This window comes from Sus scrofa, chromosome 14 (genome assembly GCF_054392235.1).
Source record: "Sus scrofa isolate SSC_HxYL_T2T_F1_AM1 chromosome 14, Sscrofa_HxYL_maternal_Yorkshire_Landrace_v2.0, whole genome shotgun sequence".
Taxonomy (NCBI): domain Eukaryota; kingdom Metazoa; phylum Chordata; class Mammalia; order Artiodactyla; family Suidae; genus Sus; species Sus scrofa.
The window spans coordinates 83,237,051-83,251,333 of NC_139396.1; the positions used below are offsets into that span (position 1 = coordinate 83,237,051).

The window sequence follows — 14,283 nt, forward strand, 5'->3', positions numbered from 1 at the left end:
ACAGCTCACAGCAATGCCAGATTCTTAACCCACTGAGCGAGGCCAGGGATCGAACCCACAACATGGTTCCTAGTTGGATTTGTTTCTGCTGCGCCATGACTGGAACTCCTGTTTTAACTATGGCTGTGGTTTTTTTGTTATCTCTTTCTCTTTATGTGAATTTGGTAGCTATGTTTTTTAAGTAATATGTCTATTTCATCTATGTTATCAATTTTTCAGGAATAGAATTGTTTGTATTATTTTTAAAATGTCATTAGGATTAGCAGTATCAACCTATATTTCATTTCTGAGATTTGCAATTTGCTTCTTTTTTCTTTTTCTCTTTATTAATTTTATTGATCTTTTCAAAGAAGCAAATTTCTGTTTCATTGACTTTCTCTGTTTCACATTTTCAGCTTCTTATTTTCATTATTTCCCCTATCTTCCTTGCTTTAGGCTTAATTTGCCTTTTTTATTTAGTTTACTAAGATGGAAGCTTAGGTTATTGATTTAAAATCTTACCTGATATGTACATTTGATGCTATAAATTTCCCTCTATGCACTGCTTTCATTGCTTTCTACAAATTTTGATACATGGTATTTTCATTTTACTCCATTTCATTTAAAATATTTTCAGATTTCTTTTGAAATGACTTCTTTGACCTATAGCGTATTTGTAAGTTAGGTTGTTTAATTTTCAAGTATTTGGGGGATTTTTCAGCTGTCTCTTGCTTATTGATTTCTATTTATCCCATTGTGGTCTGAGAATATATTTTGTATGATAGCTGTTGTTTTAAGTTTGTTAAGGTGTGTTTTGTGGCCTGGGCTGTGGTCTATCCAGGCCAATGTTTCACGTGAGCTAGAATAGAACATATTAACCATAATTCATTTTGAAGTGCTTGTTTATTCCAATATCTGAGTCTCCTTTTATTGTCTTTTTTCCTCCTTGGTTTGTGTCTATTCATATAACATGAACTTTTTTTTATTGGGTGCTGAACATTCTATTAAACAACACAAAAATTGGTGGGGGCTCCAAAAAAATTATCTCTTTTAGCAGAGAGGATTCATCCTTTTCTCTTTGGTCAGAGAGAATGCCGTACTGGTCACTTCAGTCATGTGTTGAGCTTCATTAGGACCTGTACCATATTAATTTCAGTCCCTCTATCCATTTTAATAACTGAAAGTTTTACTTCCTTAGTGAGAGTTAACTTTATAATAAAAGATAATATGAAAGAATAACTCCAATCTGCTTTGTACATACTGCTAGCTCATACAGTATCTAAGTATCAATGTATGTCTCTTTATTAAGATTAATATTTGTAGCAACTAGGACAGTTCCAGGCCCTTAGTAGAAACTCACTTTGCCCAAGTGTTAGTACTTTTATCCTACTAGTATAGCATAAGAGAAGACAATTCTTTATATCAGTTTTTACTAGTAAACTCTAAAGAGATTAATTCTTTTAAATATTTTCTACTCATATAGCTCTGACAACCTCATATAGAAAGGAATATACTCTTACAGGAACAGGTGTCATTCAAAGATGTGTGTGTGGACTTCACCCAGGAAGAGTGGTACCTGCTGGATCCTGCTCAGAAGATACTATACAGAGATGTGATCCTGGAAAATTACAGCCACCTCGTCTCAGTAGGTAAGAATGTTTTTCCATTTGATTACTAGTAGCATGCCTTAGTTGATGAAACCTAAGAACTCCCTGTGGAATTTCTGATAGAGGTTCAAGACACTAAGATGACCTTTCCCTTTTGGCCATTATAAAGAATGCTGTGTTCTTACCTCCTCAGAGGTTGGTTCATTCAGACACCTTCTTTAGGTAGCTCCTGAAGTTGTACCTTTCTTCCCCAACATTTTTTCAGAATCCCTGAAGCCAGGCTGTAAAGCCATAGTCCTGTGTTATTTTCTCTGCAGGGAATTGCATTACTAAGCCAGAAGTGATCTTTAAGATCGAGCAAGGAGAAGAGCCCTGGATATTAGCGGAGAAATTCCCAAAACAATGCCGCTCAGGTGAGTTAGTGAGTTCACAGGCAGATGGAAGCCAGAAAAATGAGATGTTAGGCTATCAATTTACAGTTTATCAACTTTGACATTTTTTTTTCCTGAGATTTCCTTTATTAATCCCAGACCTTTGGAGGATTAAGTTGGCCCACATCCATTTATTACCTTAATCACATTACTCCATATGTCACTTTCACTCATAAATGCTTTTCTTTGTTCTTTGATATTTTAGAGTGATTTATCTACAACCATAATCTAAACTCATTTGGCTTCATCTTAGATAATTTTTCTTTGTTTATCCTTTAAAAATTTTTCACTTTCCCTTTGTTATTTTGGACATCTTTTGTTAAATGATATGTATTCATGCAATACTTGTATATATTCATTTAGCAAAATGTGCTGAACACCCACTATGATCCAGTTATGTTTGTAGGTAGCTAAAAGAGTGTCCTGTTATCACAGACTGTGTATCATAGTGAGGGACAAAAAGCATACATGTGTGTGTATATGTAGATACAGGTGCATGTATATATACACATGGTGTTGCATGGTGGTAAGTACTGTGAAGAGATAAAGCAGTGGAAAGGGGGCTGATGAATGATGGCATGTGCTGTTTGGTACAGAGGTCAAGAGAAAACCTTTTTGAGGAATTCCACAGTAGAGATGAGTCTCTAATGAATTAAAGTGTGAGCTCTCTGGATTCTGAGTATTCCATGCAGAGGGAACATCAGGTACTGAACTCAGGAAGGTGTACTTCAGAGTGTTTGAAGAGTGGCAAAGATGTCAGTGTGGCTGGAGGTGAGTGGGCATGGGGGAGATTTACAGGACATGATGGTCATTGGAAGTGGCATGGACCATGGTAAATACATTACTTTTATTTTGAGTGGTGTGGGAAATCCTCAGGCTTTTTTGAGTAAATATAAATCAGGTTGGGCGGTCAGATCTGATTTACAGTTTAAAATGATGTCTCTGACTTCTATGTAGTGAACATGTGGTAGGTAGATGGTGCTTAGGCATGAGCAAGGAAGGAATACTGGTTAGGACACTATCATGTACTCGAGGAGAAGGTGGTGGCTAAAGCTATGTTGTAAGTACTGAGATAGTAGATTTGTACGTATATCTTGAGGATGAGGCCACGAGGATTTGCTCTTGGGTTGAATATAGAGTATGAGAGAAAGAGAAGAGTCAAATATCATTCCAGTGATTTGTCTCAAGCGCCTGATAACTTAGGGTACCATTTACAGAGACAGGGAAAGTTTGGAAGAAAGAGTCTAGGGAAGTTACTGTAAGTTTTACGTTTGGACACGAGATTGAGATTACTGGGATTGAATCTCAGAAAAGAAGAATCTGGGATTGAATAGGAAGTTTGATATACATTGTATGAAGTACATGGTTGAGGCCAGAAGAAGTATTCATTTGAAAGGCATCGGCTTTAGGTTGGGTTAACGATTGGGATAGATGAAGTCTCCTAGATTAGAGATTGGCAGACTTTTTATAAAAGACCAGATAATAAATATTTTAGGCTTAGTGGGCTACATGGGCTCTCCATTGCTGCTGCTACTCTTCTCCTCCTCTCACCTGTTCCTCCTGTTTCTTCTCCCTCACTCCTCTCTACTGCCTCTTCCATCTTTTTTCCCTCTAAAAACATAAAAAAAATTCTTAGTTCTAGGACCACTGCCTTGCAGCTATAGTTTGCTGAGGTCTTTTCTAGAGAGTGGTTTTGTGTAACTGAGAGAGGTAGTCCTGGGACAACACCACTTTTACAGGGCATGTAAATCCATTAAATCTCATCATTAGAGGAAGTTGGGAGGAACAGTCTGAGCCACGTGAAAATTAGAGAGCCTGATTTCCCAGGGGTCAAATAAGATATTTTAGTAACTTTTAACCATCCATTAATACTTTAAATGGCAACCTTGGGGTCAGTGTACTGAACCTGTTATCACCTGTTACAAGTCTCTTCATATGTGTCTTGTTTTCCTTTCTTTTTTTTTTTTTTTTTTTTTTTTTTGTCTTTTTGCCATTTCTTGGGCCGCTCCCTCGGCACATGGAGGTTCCCAGGCTAGGGATCCAGTCGGAGCTGTAGCCACCGGCCTATGCCACAGCCACTGCAACTTGGGGACCTGAGCCGAGTGTGCAGCCTACACCACAGCTCATGGCAACACTGGATCCCCAACCCACTGAGCAAGGCCAGGGGTTGAAGCCGCAACCTCATGGTTCCTAGTCGGATTCGTTAACCACTGAGCCACGACAGGAACTCCTTGTTTTCCTTTCTTAAACCACTTTCCACATCTCTTCATTCTCTCACTTTTCACTGATATCTTTCAAAACAGTAACTGGGTCTGTGTTCTGTGATTTCTGACTTTGTCTAATTCCTAATTTTTTTTTTTTTTTTTTTTTTGTCTTTTTGTCTTTTTGTTGTTGTTGTTGTTATTGTTGCTGCTATCTCTTGGGCCGCTTCTGCGGCATATGGAGGTTCCCAGGGTAGGGGTTGAATCGGAGCTGTAGCCACCGGCCTACGCCAGAGCCACAGCAACGCGGGATCCGAGCCGCGTCTGCAACCTACACCACAGCTCACGGCAACGCCGGATCGTTAACCCACTGAGCAAGGGCAGGGACCGAACCCCCGACCTCATGGTTCCTAGTCGGATTCGTTAACCACTGCGCCATGACGGGAACTCCCCTAATTGGTTTTTATTTATTTTTTAACCATTTTATCTTACACTAGCCTGACAAAGTTTTTCCTTATTTATTTATTTAATTGAAGCTTAGTTGATTTACAGTGTGTTAATTTCTGCTGTATACCAAAGTGATTTAGTTACACATATATGTACATTCTTTTTCATTTTCTTTTCCATTATAGTTTATTACAGAATATTGAATATTGTTCCATGTGCTATACAGTAGGACCTTGTTGTTTAGTTGTTCTTTATTCATAAATGAAACTAAAGTCTCTTTTCATTGACTTTCACAATGGTGGTCCTATTTTGCATATCTCAGTGTCATTGTTTCTGCTCTTCAGAGTTTATACTAAACCTCATACACCCTATATCTTATATTTCACTTATAAATGTTTCCTCTTTTTTTTATAACTTACTTTTGTTACATGTAATTAAAATTGTACATGTGAAGTGTTTAAACATTTTATGGTGTATAATAATGGCTTATTGTTATTTTTTCACTTATTTTAAGTTAGAGCTCAGGTTTTTTTTGCTGTAACTTAAATAGTCCATGTTTTGTAACCCTAACCCACTAGAGGCTATGTCCTCAAAACTTAAACCTGATCATATGACTGTGGCTTAGGGTTTCTTTCCTTATTGAGATTTTGTTTTCCCAAGGAGAAGGCCCTTTCATACTTCTCCTAATTCTGATATTTTAATAATTACTCTGTTGAGAAACCGTGGAGCCAAGTTTAGAAGAGAGCACTCTTTTTTTTTTTTTTTTTTTTTTTTGTCTTTTTGCCTTTTCTAGGGCTGCTTCCTGTGGCATATGGAGGTTCCCAGGCTAGGGGTCCAGTCGGAGCTGTAGCCACCTGCTGATGCCAGAGCCACAGCAATGCGGGATCCAAGCTGCGTCTGCAACCTACACCACAGCTCATGGCAACGCTGGATCCTTAACCCACTGAGCAAGGCCAGGGATCGAACTTGCAACCTCATGGTTCCTAGTCGGATTTGTTAACCACTGAGCCACGATGGGAACTCCAAGAGAGCACTCTTTTTTTATCCATTCAGAAAGCATTCTATAGTACTTTTCCTGAATGTACATTTCTATATTTTGTCCTTATCATGTCATGTTGGAAATAATTCATATGCACATCGCTTTTTTCTTATTTTTTCTTTTCTGTTAGGGTGGCACCCTCTGCATATGGAAGTTCCCAGGATAGGGGTGGAATTGTAGCTGCAGCTGCTGGCCTATACCACAGCCACAGCAGTGCCAGATCCGAGCCACCTCTGCTACCTACACCACAGTTCATGGCAATGCCAGATCCTTAACCCACTGAGCGAGGCCAGGGACTGAACCTGTAACCCACTGAACGAGGCTAGTCAGAGCCACAACAGGAACTTCCACATTGCTTTTTAAGAATCATTAATGTACTGTCTTCTCAACAGGGTCAATGGAAATGGGATTTTGGCAGCATCTGCCAAGAGTTAGACTGTGGTCATGACAAAGGATAGAGCATTGAGCAGTGAATTTGTTTCATATTGCAGGCAGTTATACAGATAGTAACTTCTAAAGGCAGCAAGTGAAGGCTGAAAATGGTAGGGATGTTGTAGTTTGTTGGCTTTTGTTCTTTTACTATCATTTTTGTAGTTTGTTGTTTTAAATTAAGGTAAGTAGCATTTCGTGAAGGATGTCCATGTCCCAGGAGAGCCAAGGCTGAAGTGTAGCTAATTTAGTGAAAAATATGTTATTGGAAGTAAGCCATTTATGAGAAATCCAGCTAGAGTTGCACAGATATTTTTTAGTAGACTTGTGGTATTATGATTTGAACTCTTCATGTGAATCCAGTTTTTGTTTTGATTTGTGTTTGCAAAAATAATAACTATTATCACTTAGTCTTTGGAGCAGTGGGCTCAGGACTGTTTTAGATTTTTTTGTTTTATATTTCTTTTTTGTGTCACACTAGCAACATATGGAAGTTCCCAGGCTAGGGGTCAAATCAGAGCTGTAGCCACCGGCCTGCACCATAGCCACAGCAACATGGGATCTGAGCCATGTCTGTGACCTACACCACAGCTCATGGCGATGTCAGATCCTCAACCCACTGAGCAAGGACAGGGATCAAACCTGCGTTCTCATGGACACTAGTCAGGTTCGTTAGTCACTGAGCCATGATGGGAACTCCCAAATTTTTTTACAGTGAAGTTTGTTGAAGGTCTCAGAGTAATGTAGAGAAATGTGATTGTATGTGTCTCACAAGTAAGTAAAATCCACAGACAAGGCTAATACGAAAGCAGAAAACTTGGAGTAAAAGATAAACCTAGGTAGAAAAGCAGATTTAAAGGTCTGTTGCTTCATAAATGAAATTGTTTTGGGAGAAGCAAGCCAGCAGATTGAAGTAAAGAAATGTGTGACTTGATGGTTGAGACAACTTTATTAACAGCAGTGAGAAAATAAAATGAACCTGGTCATTTTGTAGAGATGGTCTGTCCCTCATCTGTTTTGTATTTCCTGTTGGGCATTTATGTTGTTGTGAATCATAGCTAGATAGAGGGTTAGGGTGTGGGGTAAAGCATTATCCCTTAAAATATGAGGAAATCATTGCTTTCAGAAATTTGTTTTAATGTCAATATATCAAATGGGAAAAAGAGGAGTGGCGGTATGCATATTAGTGTCTTACCACTGTAATCAAGCTGTGGGAAGATAAGGACAAGAAAGCATGGTCTGCTTCTGTCAGACTGAATTCTTCTTCTAATATTTTTCTCATACAGTCTGTTTTCCTTAAAAAACAAACAAACAACCTCCTCCCCCCCCCCCCAAAAAAAAAACCCTTGTTGAACTCATCTAGTTCTTGGAGTTGCTCCATAAATGAACAACTTTCAGAAAATAACCATCCCTTGCTCACCATGTCTTGAGTTCATTTCACCTGCTCTAGCCTGCTTCTTTTACAGCATTTTTTAAAAAATAATTATTCCTTGTGAATTAAAGGAAAAGCTAGATCCTGGGATATTAGACTGTTCTTCTGAATCTGAGGAAGTTGGTATTTTCAAAACTTTGGTTTGGTGTTGATGCGTAGAGTGGAAGCAAGTAATCTAGTAGGATAGATTCCTAATAGAGTAGGATTACTTCCTACTCTGGTAATCAGTGTGTGACGGGATTAGGACTACACTCTGTTCTGTCTCCACCAAACAGTTCATCCTCTGAAAGCCCTTTTCTACTAATCCTCAGTGTCAGTTTATTCAGTGTTTAATGTCTCTGTTGGGCCAACCCCATTCTTTCAATTTCCCAGTTTCTGAATCAGCCACGCTCCAGTTCCTTGTGCTTTGAATTTTATTTCACCCTTTTCTGTCCAGTTTTGAAGGTTATGTTTATAAGATATTAAATGTCATTGCCAGTTTCCTTTCCCTGTTTCCACTGCAGCATGGGTTTATTTTCCACTCAAACCAGAGGATCAGGAAAATGTATACTTGGGTGTAGTTTAATACCAGGAAACTGGGCTTGCACAAGAATTGCCTATGTAATAGGGTGTTTGTGTAAAAGTCCAATGATTAAAAATGTACTTGGCTTATAAGATGTGGTTATTCTTCTCATTTCTAGAAGACTGGAAAGTTGATGACCTGATAGAGAGCAGCCAGGAAAATCAAGATGAACATTTTTGGCAACTTGCTTTCACCACCAACAAAACATTAAGTACAGAGAGTGGTGATAGAGTAAGGAAAACTTTCAATCTAGGTACAGACTTTGTTCCTTCAAGAAATGTTCTATACAAGATATGTGACTCATGTGAAATGAGTTTGAAAAATATTTCAGGCTTAATTAGTAGTAAAAAGAACTATTCTGGAAAGAAGCCTGATGAGTTTAATGTATATGAGAAATTGCTCCTTGATATTAGGCATGAGAAAACTCCTACTGGAGGGAAATCTTATAAATATAATCAAAAAAGAAATGTCCTCAATCACAGCCAGGATCTCACTCAGCCAATTTTTGACCAGCCTTTTGAGTATAATGAAAATGGACAAGGCTTCCATGGGGAGGCAGAGGCAGCATTTTTCACAAATAAGAAAGCTCAGATAGGAGAGACACTCTGTAAATATAATGAATGTGGAAGAACCTTCATCCAAAGTTTAAAGCTCAATTTATCTCAGAGAACACATTTGGAAATGGAGCCATATGAATGCAGTATTTGTGGGAAGTCCTTCTATATGGATTTAAGAATGGGACATCAGAGAGCTCTTACAAGGGACTGTCCTTATGAATATAATGAATATGGGCAAATTTTCTGTGAGAATTCAACTTTCGTTATCCATCAGGGAACTTACCCAAGAAAGATTCCCCATGAATATAAAGTAAGTCACAAACCTTGGGAAAAGTCAGCCCTGTTTAAACATCAGATAGTACACATGGGGGTAAAACCTTATGAGCACAATGAAAATGGAAATACTTTCAACAAGAAGTCACATCTCACCCAACTTCGAAGAGCTCACTCAGGAGAAAAAACCTTCGAATGTGGTGAATGTGGGAAAACATTCTGGGAGAAGTCAAACCTCACTCAACATCAGAGAACACACACAGGAGAGAAACCCTATGAATGTACTGAATGTGGGAAATCCTTTTGTCAGAAACCACATCTTACCAACCATCAGCGAACACATACAGGAGAAAAACCCTATGAATGTAAGCAGTGTGGAAAAACATTCTGTGTGAAGTCAAACCTCACTGAACATCAGAGAACACACACAGGGGAGAAACCCTATGAATGTAATGCATGTGGAAAATCCTTCTGCCACAGGTCAGCCCTAACTGTACATCAGAGAACACACACAGGAGAGAAACCCTTTATATGTAACGAATGTGGGAAATCCTTCTGTGTGAAGTCAAATCTCATTGTACATCAAAGAACTCACACTGGAGAGAAACCTTATAAATGTAATGAGTGTGGGAAAACCTTCTGTGAGAAATCAGCTCTCACCAAACATCAGAGAACTCACACAGGGGAGAAACCCTATGAGTGTAATGGATGTGGGAAAACCTTTAGTCAGAGGTCAGTACTCACTAAACATCAGAGAATTCACACAAGGGTTAAAGCTCTTTCAGCATCCTGAATGTTCAGAAGCCTTCATCTACTCTTCCAAATTCATTATACAGATTTTTAAAATGAGATTAATGAAACCCAAGGAATGCCACAAATTACTAAAAAGTGAGGGTTTGTACTTTAGATAACTAGTACTAGAATAAAACCTTATTAATGCTTTGAATATGTGAAAGCTTTTAAGGAAAATTAAACGTTTTCATCAGAAAATTTATATTGAGGGGAAATTCACTTAAGTAATGTGGTAAAAGTCTTTGTCTAGAATTTATGTTGTGTCCTGTCATATTCTGGATGTCATACCAAAATTTTATTGTAAATATAATGAATGAGAGTCACTTATATTCACAGTGGAATCTGAAGTTTAAAAAAGTTAAATGACAACAGCATTAAACATTTATGTGAAGAGTCCTTGATGTTTGCCAGCCTTATGTGAGTATGCTAATATAACAGAAATTTGAGTTATGCTTAATTTGTATATTAGAGCCCAACATGCTTGTGAAGAAAAAAATCTGAACCCTTAGGTAACTTTTATGGTTTATGTTATTATTTCTCACTCTAGATACCACCACTGTCTTTATAGGTTGCTGTAATTATATATGTATATATATGTATATATATTTATATACACATATCAACACACAGTAGTATGCTACAATAAGCTCATAGTGACTTGCAAGTACTGCTGATTGTTAAACTTTCAGGAATTTTGTGAGCCAGTTGTTAAAACAGTCTCCAGTTAAAAATTAAACTTACCATTATATTAAAAACAAAGGTAATAAGTACTCAACCCTCATCACTACCTAATTATTTTACAGTATTTTGCTATTATCTTTGTTTTTTTAGGTTTTTTGTCTTGTTGAATGTGCATGGTGAATACTGTATAATAATATGTTACTTCCCAACTCTACATTAACTGCTATCACTGCCAGTACCTTGGCTTTAGTAGGAATATTTGCACCATGGAAATTGTCAGATTCTGTAAATTAGTGTTTTTTTCTTCTCAGAGAACCTGTTGTCAAATATTTACAGTAGCACACCACTGTGTATATATGACAATACATTTGGAAAATTTAAAGTAGAAGCTACATACCCTTTCTCTCATTTCCTGACATAAATGACTCTGGCCATTATTACTGAATGGTCTGTTCATTAAAGAAGCCAAACAATGTTTTTGTGAGGTTTCACTACCTCTGTATAACTCCTATTCTAAACACTACTGGAGTCTCTATTGTGGCCAGTATGTGCTATTTTATGAGCATATCACATCACACATTTTCTCTGACTTTGTTGGCATACATGAGTTAGTATGGCTATCATTACTGAGCTTCTACTTCCATAAAAAAGCCAAACAATTTTTATGAGGTTATTCAGCTGCCTTGGGTCAGTCAGTAATATAAATAACAATGATATTTATATCAATTTTGCAAAGGTTAACATCAGTTATGAGCATCAATACTCACTGTATTCTACAAATAAAAAGTAGTGGTATGTAATGAAATGCCTCTGTCATACTTTTGATGCTTCATTGCTGTATCTGTTTAGTCATGTGTGAAACCCAAGTTGTATATAACCCGGGAATTGTGTATTTGTATTTAATTTGATAGACCATAATATACTGTCTCTCCTTTGTCCTGCTGTTTCCTTTACCTCCTTGGAACACGTTGATAGGCAGTTCCAAGAGACGGTGCCCACTAAATAGCCATTCCCTGCTTCTTACTTGCTGGACCCTGTTTTGCCTCTTTGTGCATCCTTCCTCCAGATGACTTAGGAATAAATCCAGGTTAGTCCAAGTTAATTATGAAGATACTATTTTAGGGAGTTCCAGTTGTGGCTCCATGGGTTATGAACCTGAGTAGTATCAATGAGGATGCAGGTTTGATCCCTAGCCTCACTCAAGTGGGTTAAGGCTCTGGTGTTGCCATGAGCTATGGTGTAGGTCACAGATGCAGCCCGGATCCCACATTGCTGTGGCTGTGGTGTAGACTGGCAGCTGCAGCTCTGATTCAGCCCCTAGCCTGAGAACTTCCATATGCTGTAGGTGCAGCCCTTAAAAAAAAAAAAAAGAAAATTCTATTTGAATGATTTTGTTGGGATGTACATGTGAGCAATGACATATTTGGAAAATATTCTGGAGTGCTTTGGGGAAAGATCTCAGTGGTAAAATACTGTTATGACATAAGAGATTATCTTCTGCTGGCCTTTTCCATGTTTGTATGTTATACTAGATTATAGTATATGGCCCTAAAGGGCAGTAGCCTAAAGATAACAGTACACAAGATGGGGAAAAATCTGGCTCAGAGGTGACATCACTGAGGTGTACAACTGTATCTGGACCTACTGTCTATTAGGACTTTGTAATACTGTGGCACTAGTGGCTTTTTATTTATTCTTAGAGATGTCTGTTATTTAGAGCTGAAGGCATTCCCCCATAATAGAGACTAATTCTTTCCTATACAGAAATTTTAGGGAAGGATTATTTCTTCTGACACGTTAATATAGGGATGGCTGAACCATAGCCATGATTCTGGTAAAAAACAGGATTCTACTCCAACTAAAAAGAATTTTTTTTTTTTTTTTTTTTTTTGTCTTTTTGCCATTTCTTGGGCCACTCCTGCAGCATATGGAGATTCCCAGGCTAGGGGTCTAATCGGAGCTATAGCCACTGGCCTACACCAGAGCCACAGCAACGTAGGATTCGAGCCGCATCTGCAACCTACACCACAACTCATGGCAATGCCAGATCCTTAACCCACTGAGCAAGGCCAGGGATCGAACCTGCAACCTCATGGTTCCTAGTCGGATTCGTTAACCACTGAGCCATGACGGGAACTCCTAAAAAGATTTTAATGGCAAACTTATTTTAGTGGTTTGGGCCAGAAACTACTGTTCCGGGGGATATTGAAGCATCTGGAGACTAATCACCAGGAAGCCATTACCATTCTAACTCCTTAAGGGGCAAAGGATGGAAGCAAGTGTTACTAGAGCCCAGTGAGAACTGCTCTAATGGGGGAGGGGCCACATCATAGAGGAGGTATTGTCACTACCAAAATTATGGCACCAAGTTGTTGGAACGCAACCAGATACCATCTGCAGGTGAGCCCAAGTGGGCACCAAGGAGGTAGAGGAAAAGGTCTGGGTGGAACTATTAGAGAATGAGCAGCACAGTGTTTTTTTTTATTTCTGTAAGTTCCTATGTAAAGGCTCAATATTAGAAATAAAGTTACTGTACTAGTTGAAAGTTAAGTGTTTCCGCTTCATTCTGCTTTGTGTTGTCATAAGTAAGTTCCTTTTAGAACTGAGCACTGTGGCAGGCCTGACTCCTTTGACATGTATGAAACAGATACGTTAAATGTTAAATTATTTATATAACCATACTGGTGTTTCTTTTTCTTTTTTTTAGGGCTGCACTCATGGCATATGGAGGATCCCAAATGAGGGGGCAAATCAGAGCTGTAGCCACTGGCCTACACCACAGCTCACAGCAACGCTGGATCCTTAACCCACTGAGCAAGGCCAGGAATTGAACCTGTGTCCTCATGGATACTAGTTAGATTCGTTTCCACTGAGCCACAATGGTTCCCTGGTGTTTCTTGTTATATGTTGTGTGAGGTTTGCAGCTCTCTGTTCTTCCACTTCTCCCTGCATTGTTTAATTAATTCATCGTTTTTCTTGTTGGCTTGATATGACATAACTTTTATTATATACTTTAAAATTATATAAGGAGATCCCTGCTGGCTAACAGGTTAAGAATCTGGCATTGCCACTGCTCATATTGCTGCTATGGCATGAGTTTGATCCCTGCCCTGGGAATTCCATGTGCCATGGGTGCCCCCCCCAATTAAAAATTATAGTGGCTGTTGCAACTTTTCTACATTTTTGTAGTGGTATAACCTATTCTTGTGAGCACAGAATTGTCATTTACTCTAGTTGATAATATTTCTTCCTGGTCCCACATTTGTATTCATCTAGGAATGACCCTTTGTTACCAGATAGGTCAGTGAGAACCCATGCTAGATTTTTTTTTTATTGAGAAGTCACCATGACGTCCTTGTTACTACTAGCAGCCATATCAAGAGAACACATGGTGATGTGTTATTTAAAATGTAAGTAAAAGAGGAAATGTTGTCAGAAAGATGGCTTGAATTTATGTAGTGTGGAGAGGGAAAGACCTCACTGGGGAGGCCAAGAGTGAAGGGAATTAGCCATTTGGATATTGTGTGTGTGTGCAGTTTATATATGTGTGTAACATGTTTTTTGGGAATTGGGCCCATTTTCTGACTTGAATTTGGCCTCTCCTTGCCTATGCCCTATTACTTCATAGCTCTCCCGTATTTGTCAGGGAAAGGTAGAACCATAGCCTCTGGGAGGTTTCACCCCATGGGTGTCTTAGATGTCCTCGGCCGCTGCCCCTATTTATTGCCCCCAACTGGAGGCTGCGGCTGTAATTGCCCTGAACCTACTTCATCTGTTTGGGGTTTTTTTTTTTTTTTTTCTTTTCTTTTTTTTCTGGAAAGGCTTATCTTGTTGAATTCCTCTTATTTTCATT

The 14,283-nt window shown here is 38.5% G+C and overlaps 1 protein-coding gene across 9 annotated transcripts in view; it reads left to right on the forward strand.

The window, feature by feature from the left end:
- ZNF248 (zinc finger protein 248) overlaps positions 1-14,283 on the forward strand; it is a 39,933-nt gene that overhangs the window by 6,323 nt on the left and 19,327 nt on the right. For 4 of the 9 annotated variants that reach the window (XM_005670987.4, XM_021072373.2, XM_021072376.2 and 1 more), the window contains 3 exons: positions 1,502-1,628; positions 1,904-1,999; positions 8,246-11,230. In XM_005670987.4, coding sequence (XP_005671044.3) covers positions 1,502-1,628; positions 1,904-1,999; positions 8,246-9,750 — 1,728 coding nt within the window. In that variant the 3' untranslated portion in view covers positions 9,751-11,230. Of the gene's footprint in view, positions 1-1,501; positions 1,629-1,903; positions 2,000-8,245; positions 11,231-14,283 lie in introns of those variants that run through there. The other 5 variants (XM_084996984.1, XM_084996985.1, XM_084996987.1 and 2 more) reach the window with 2 other exon arrangements.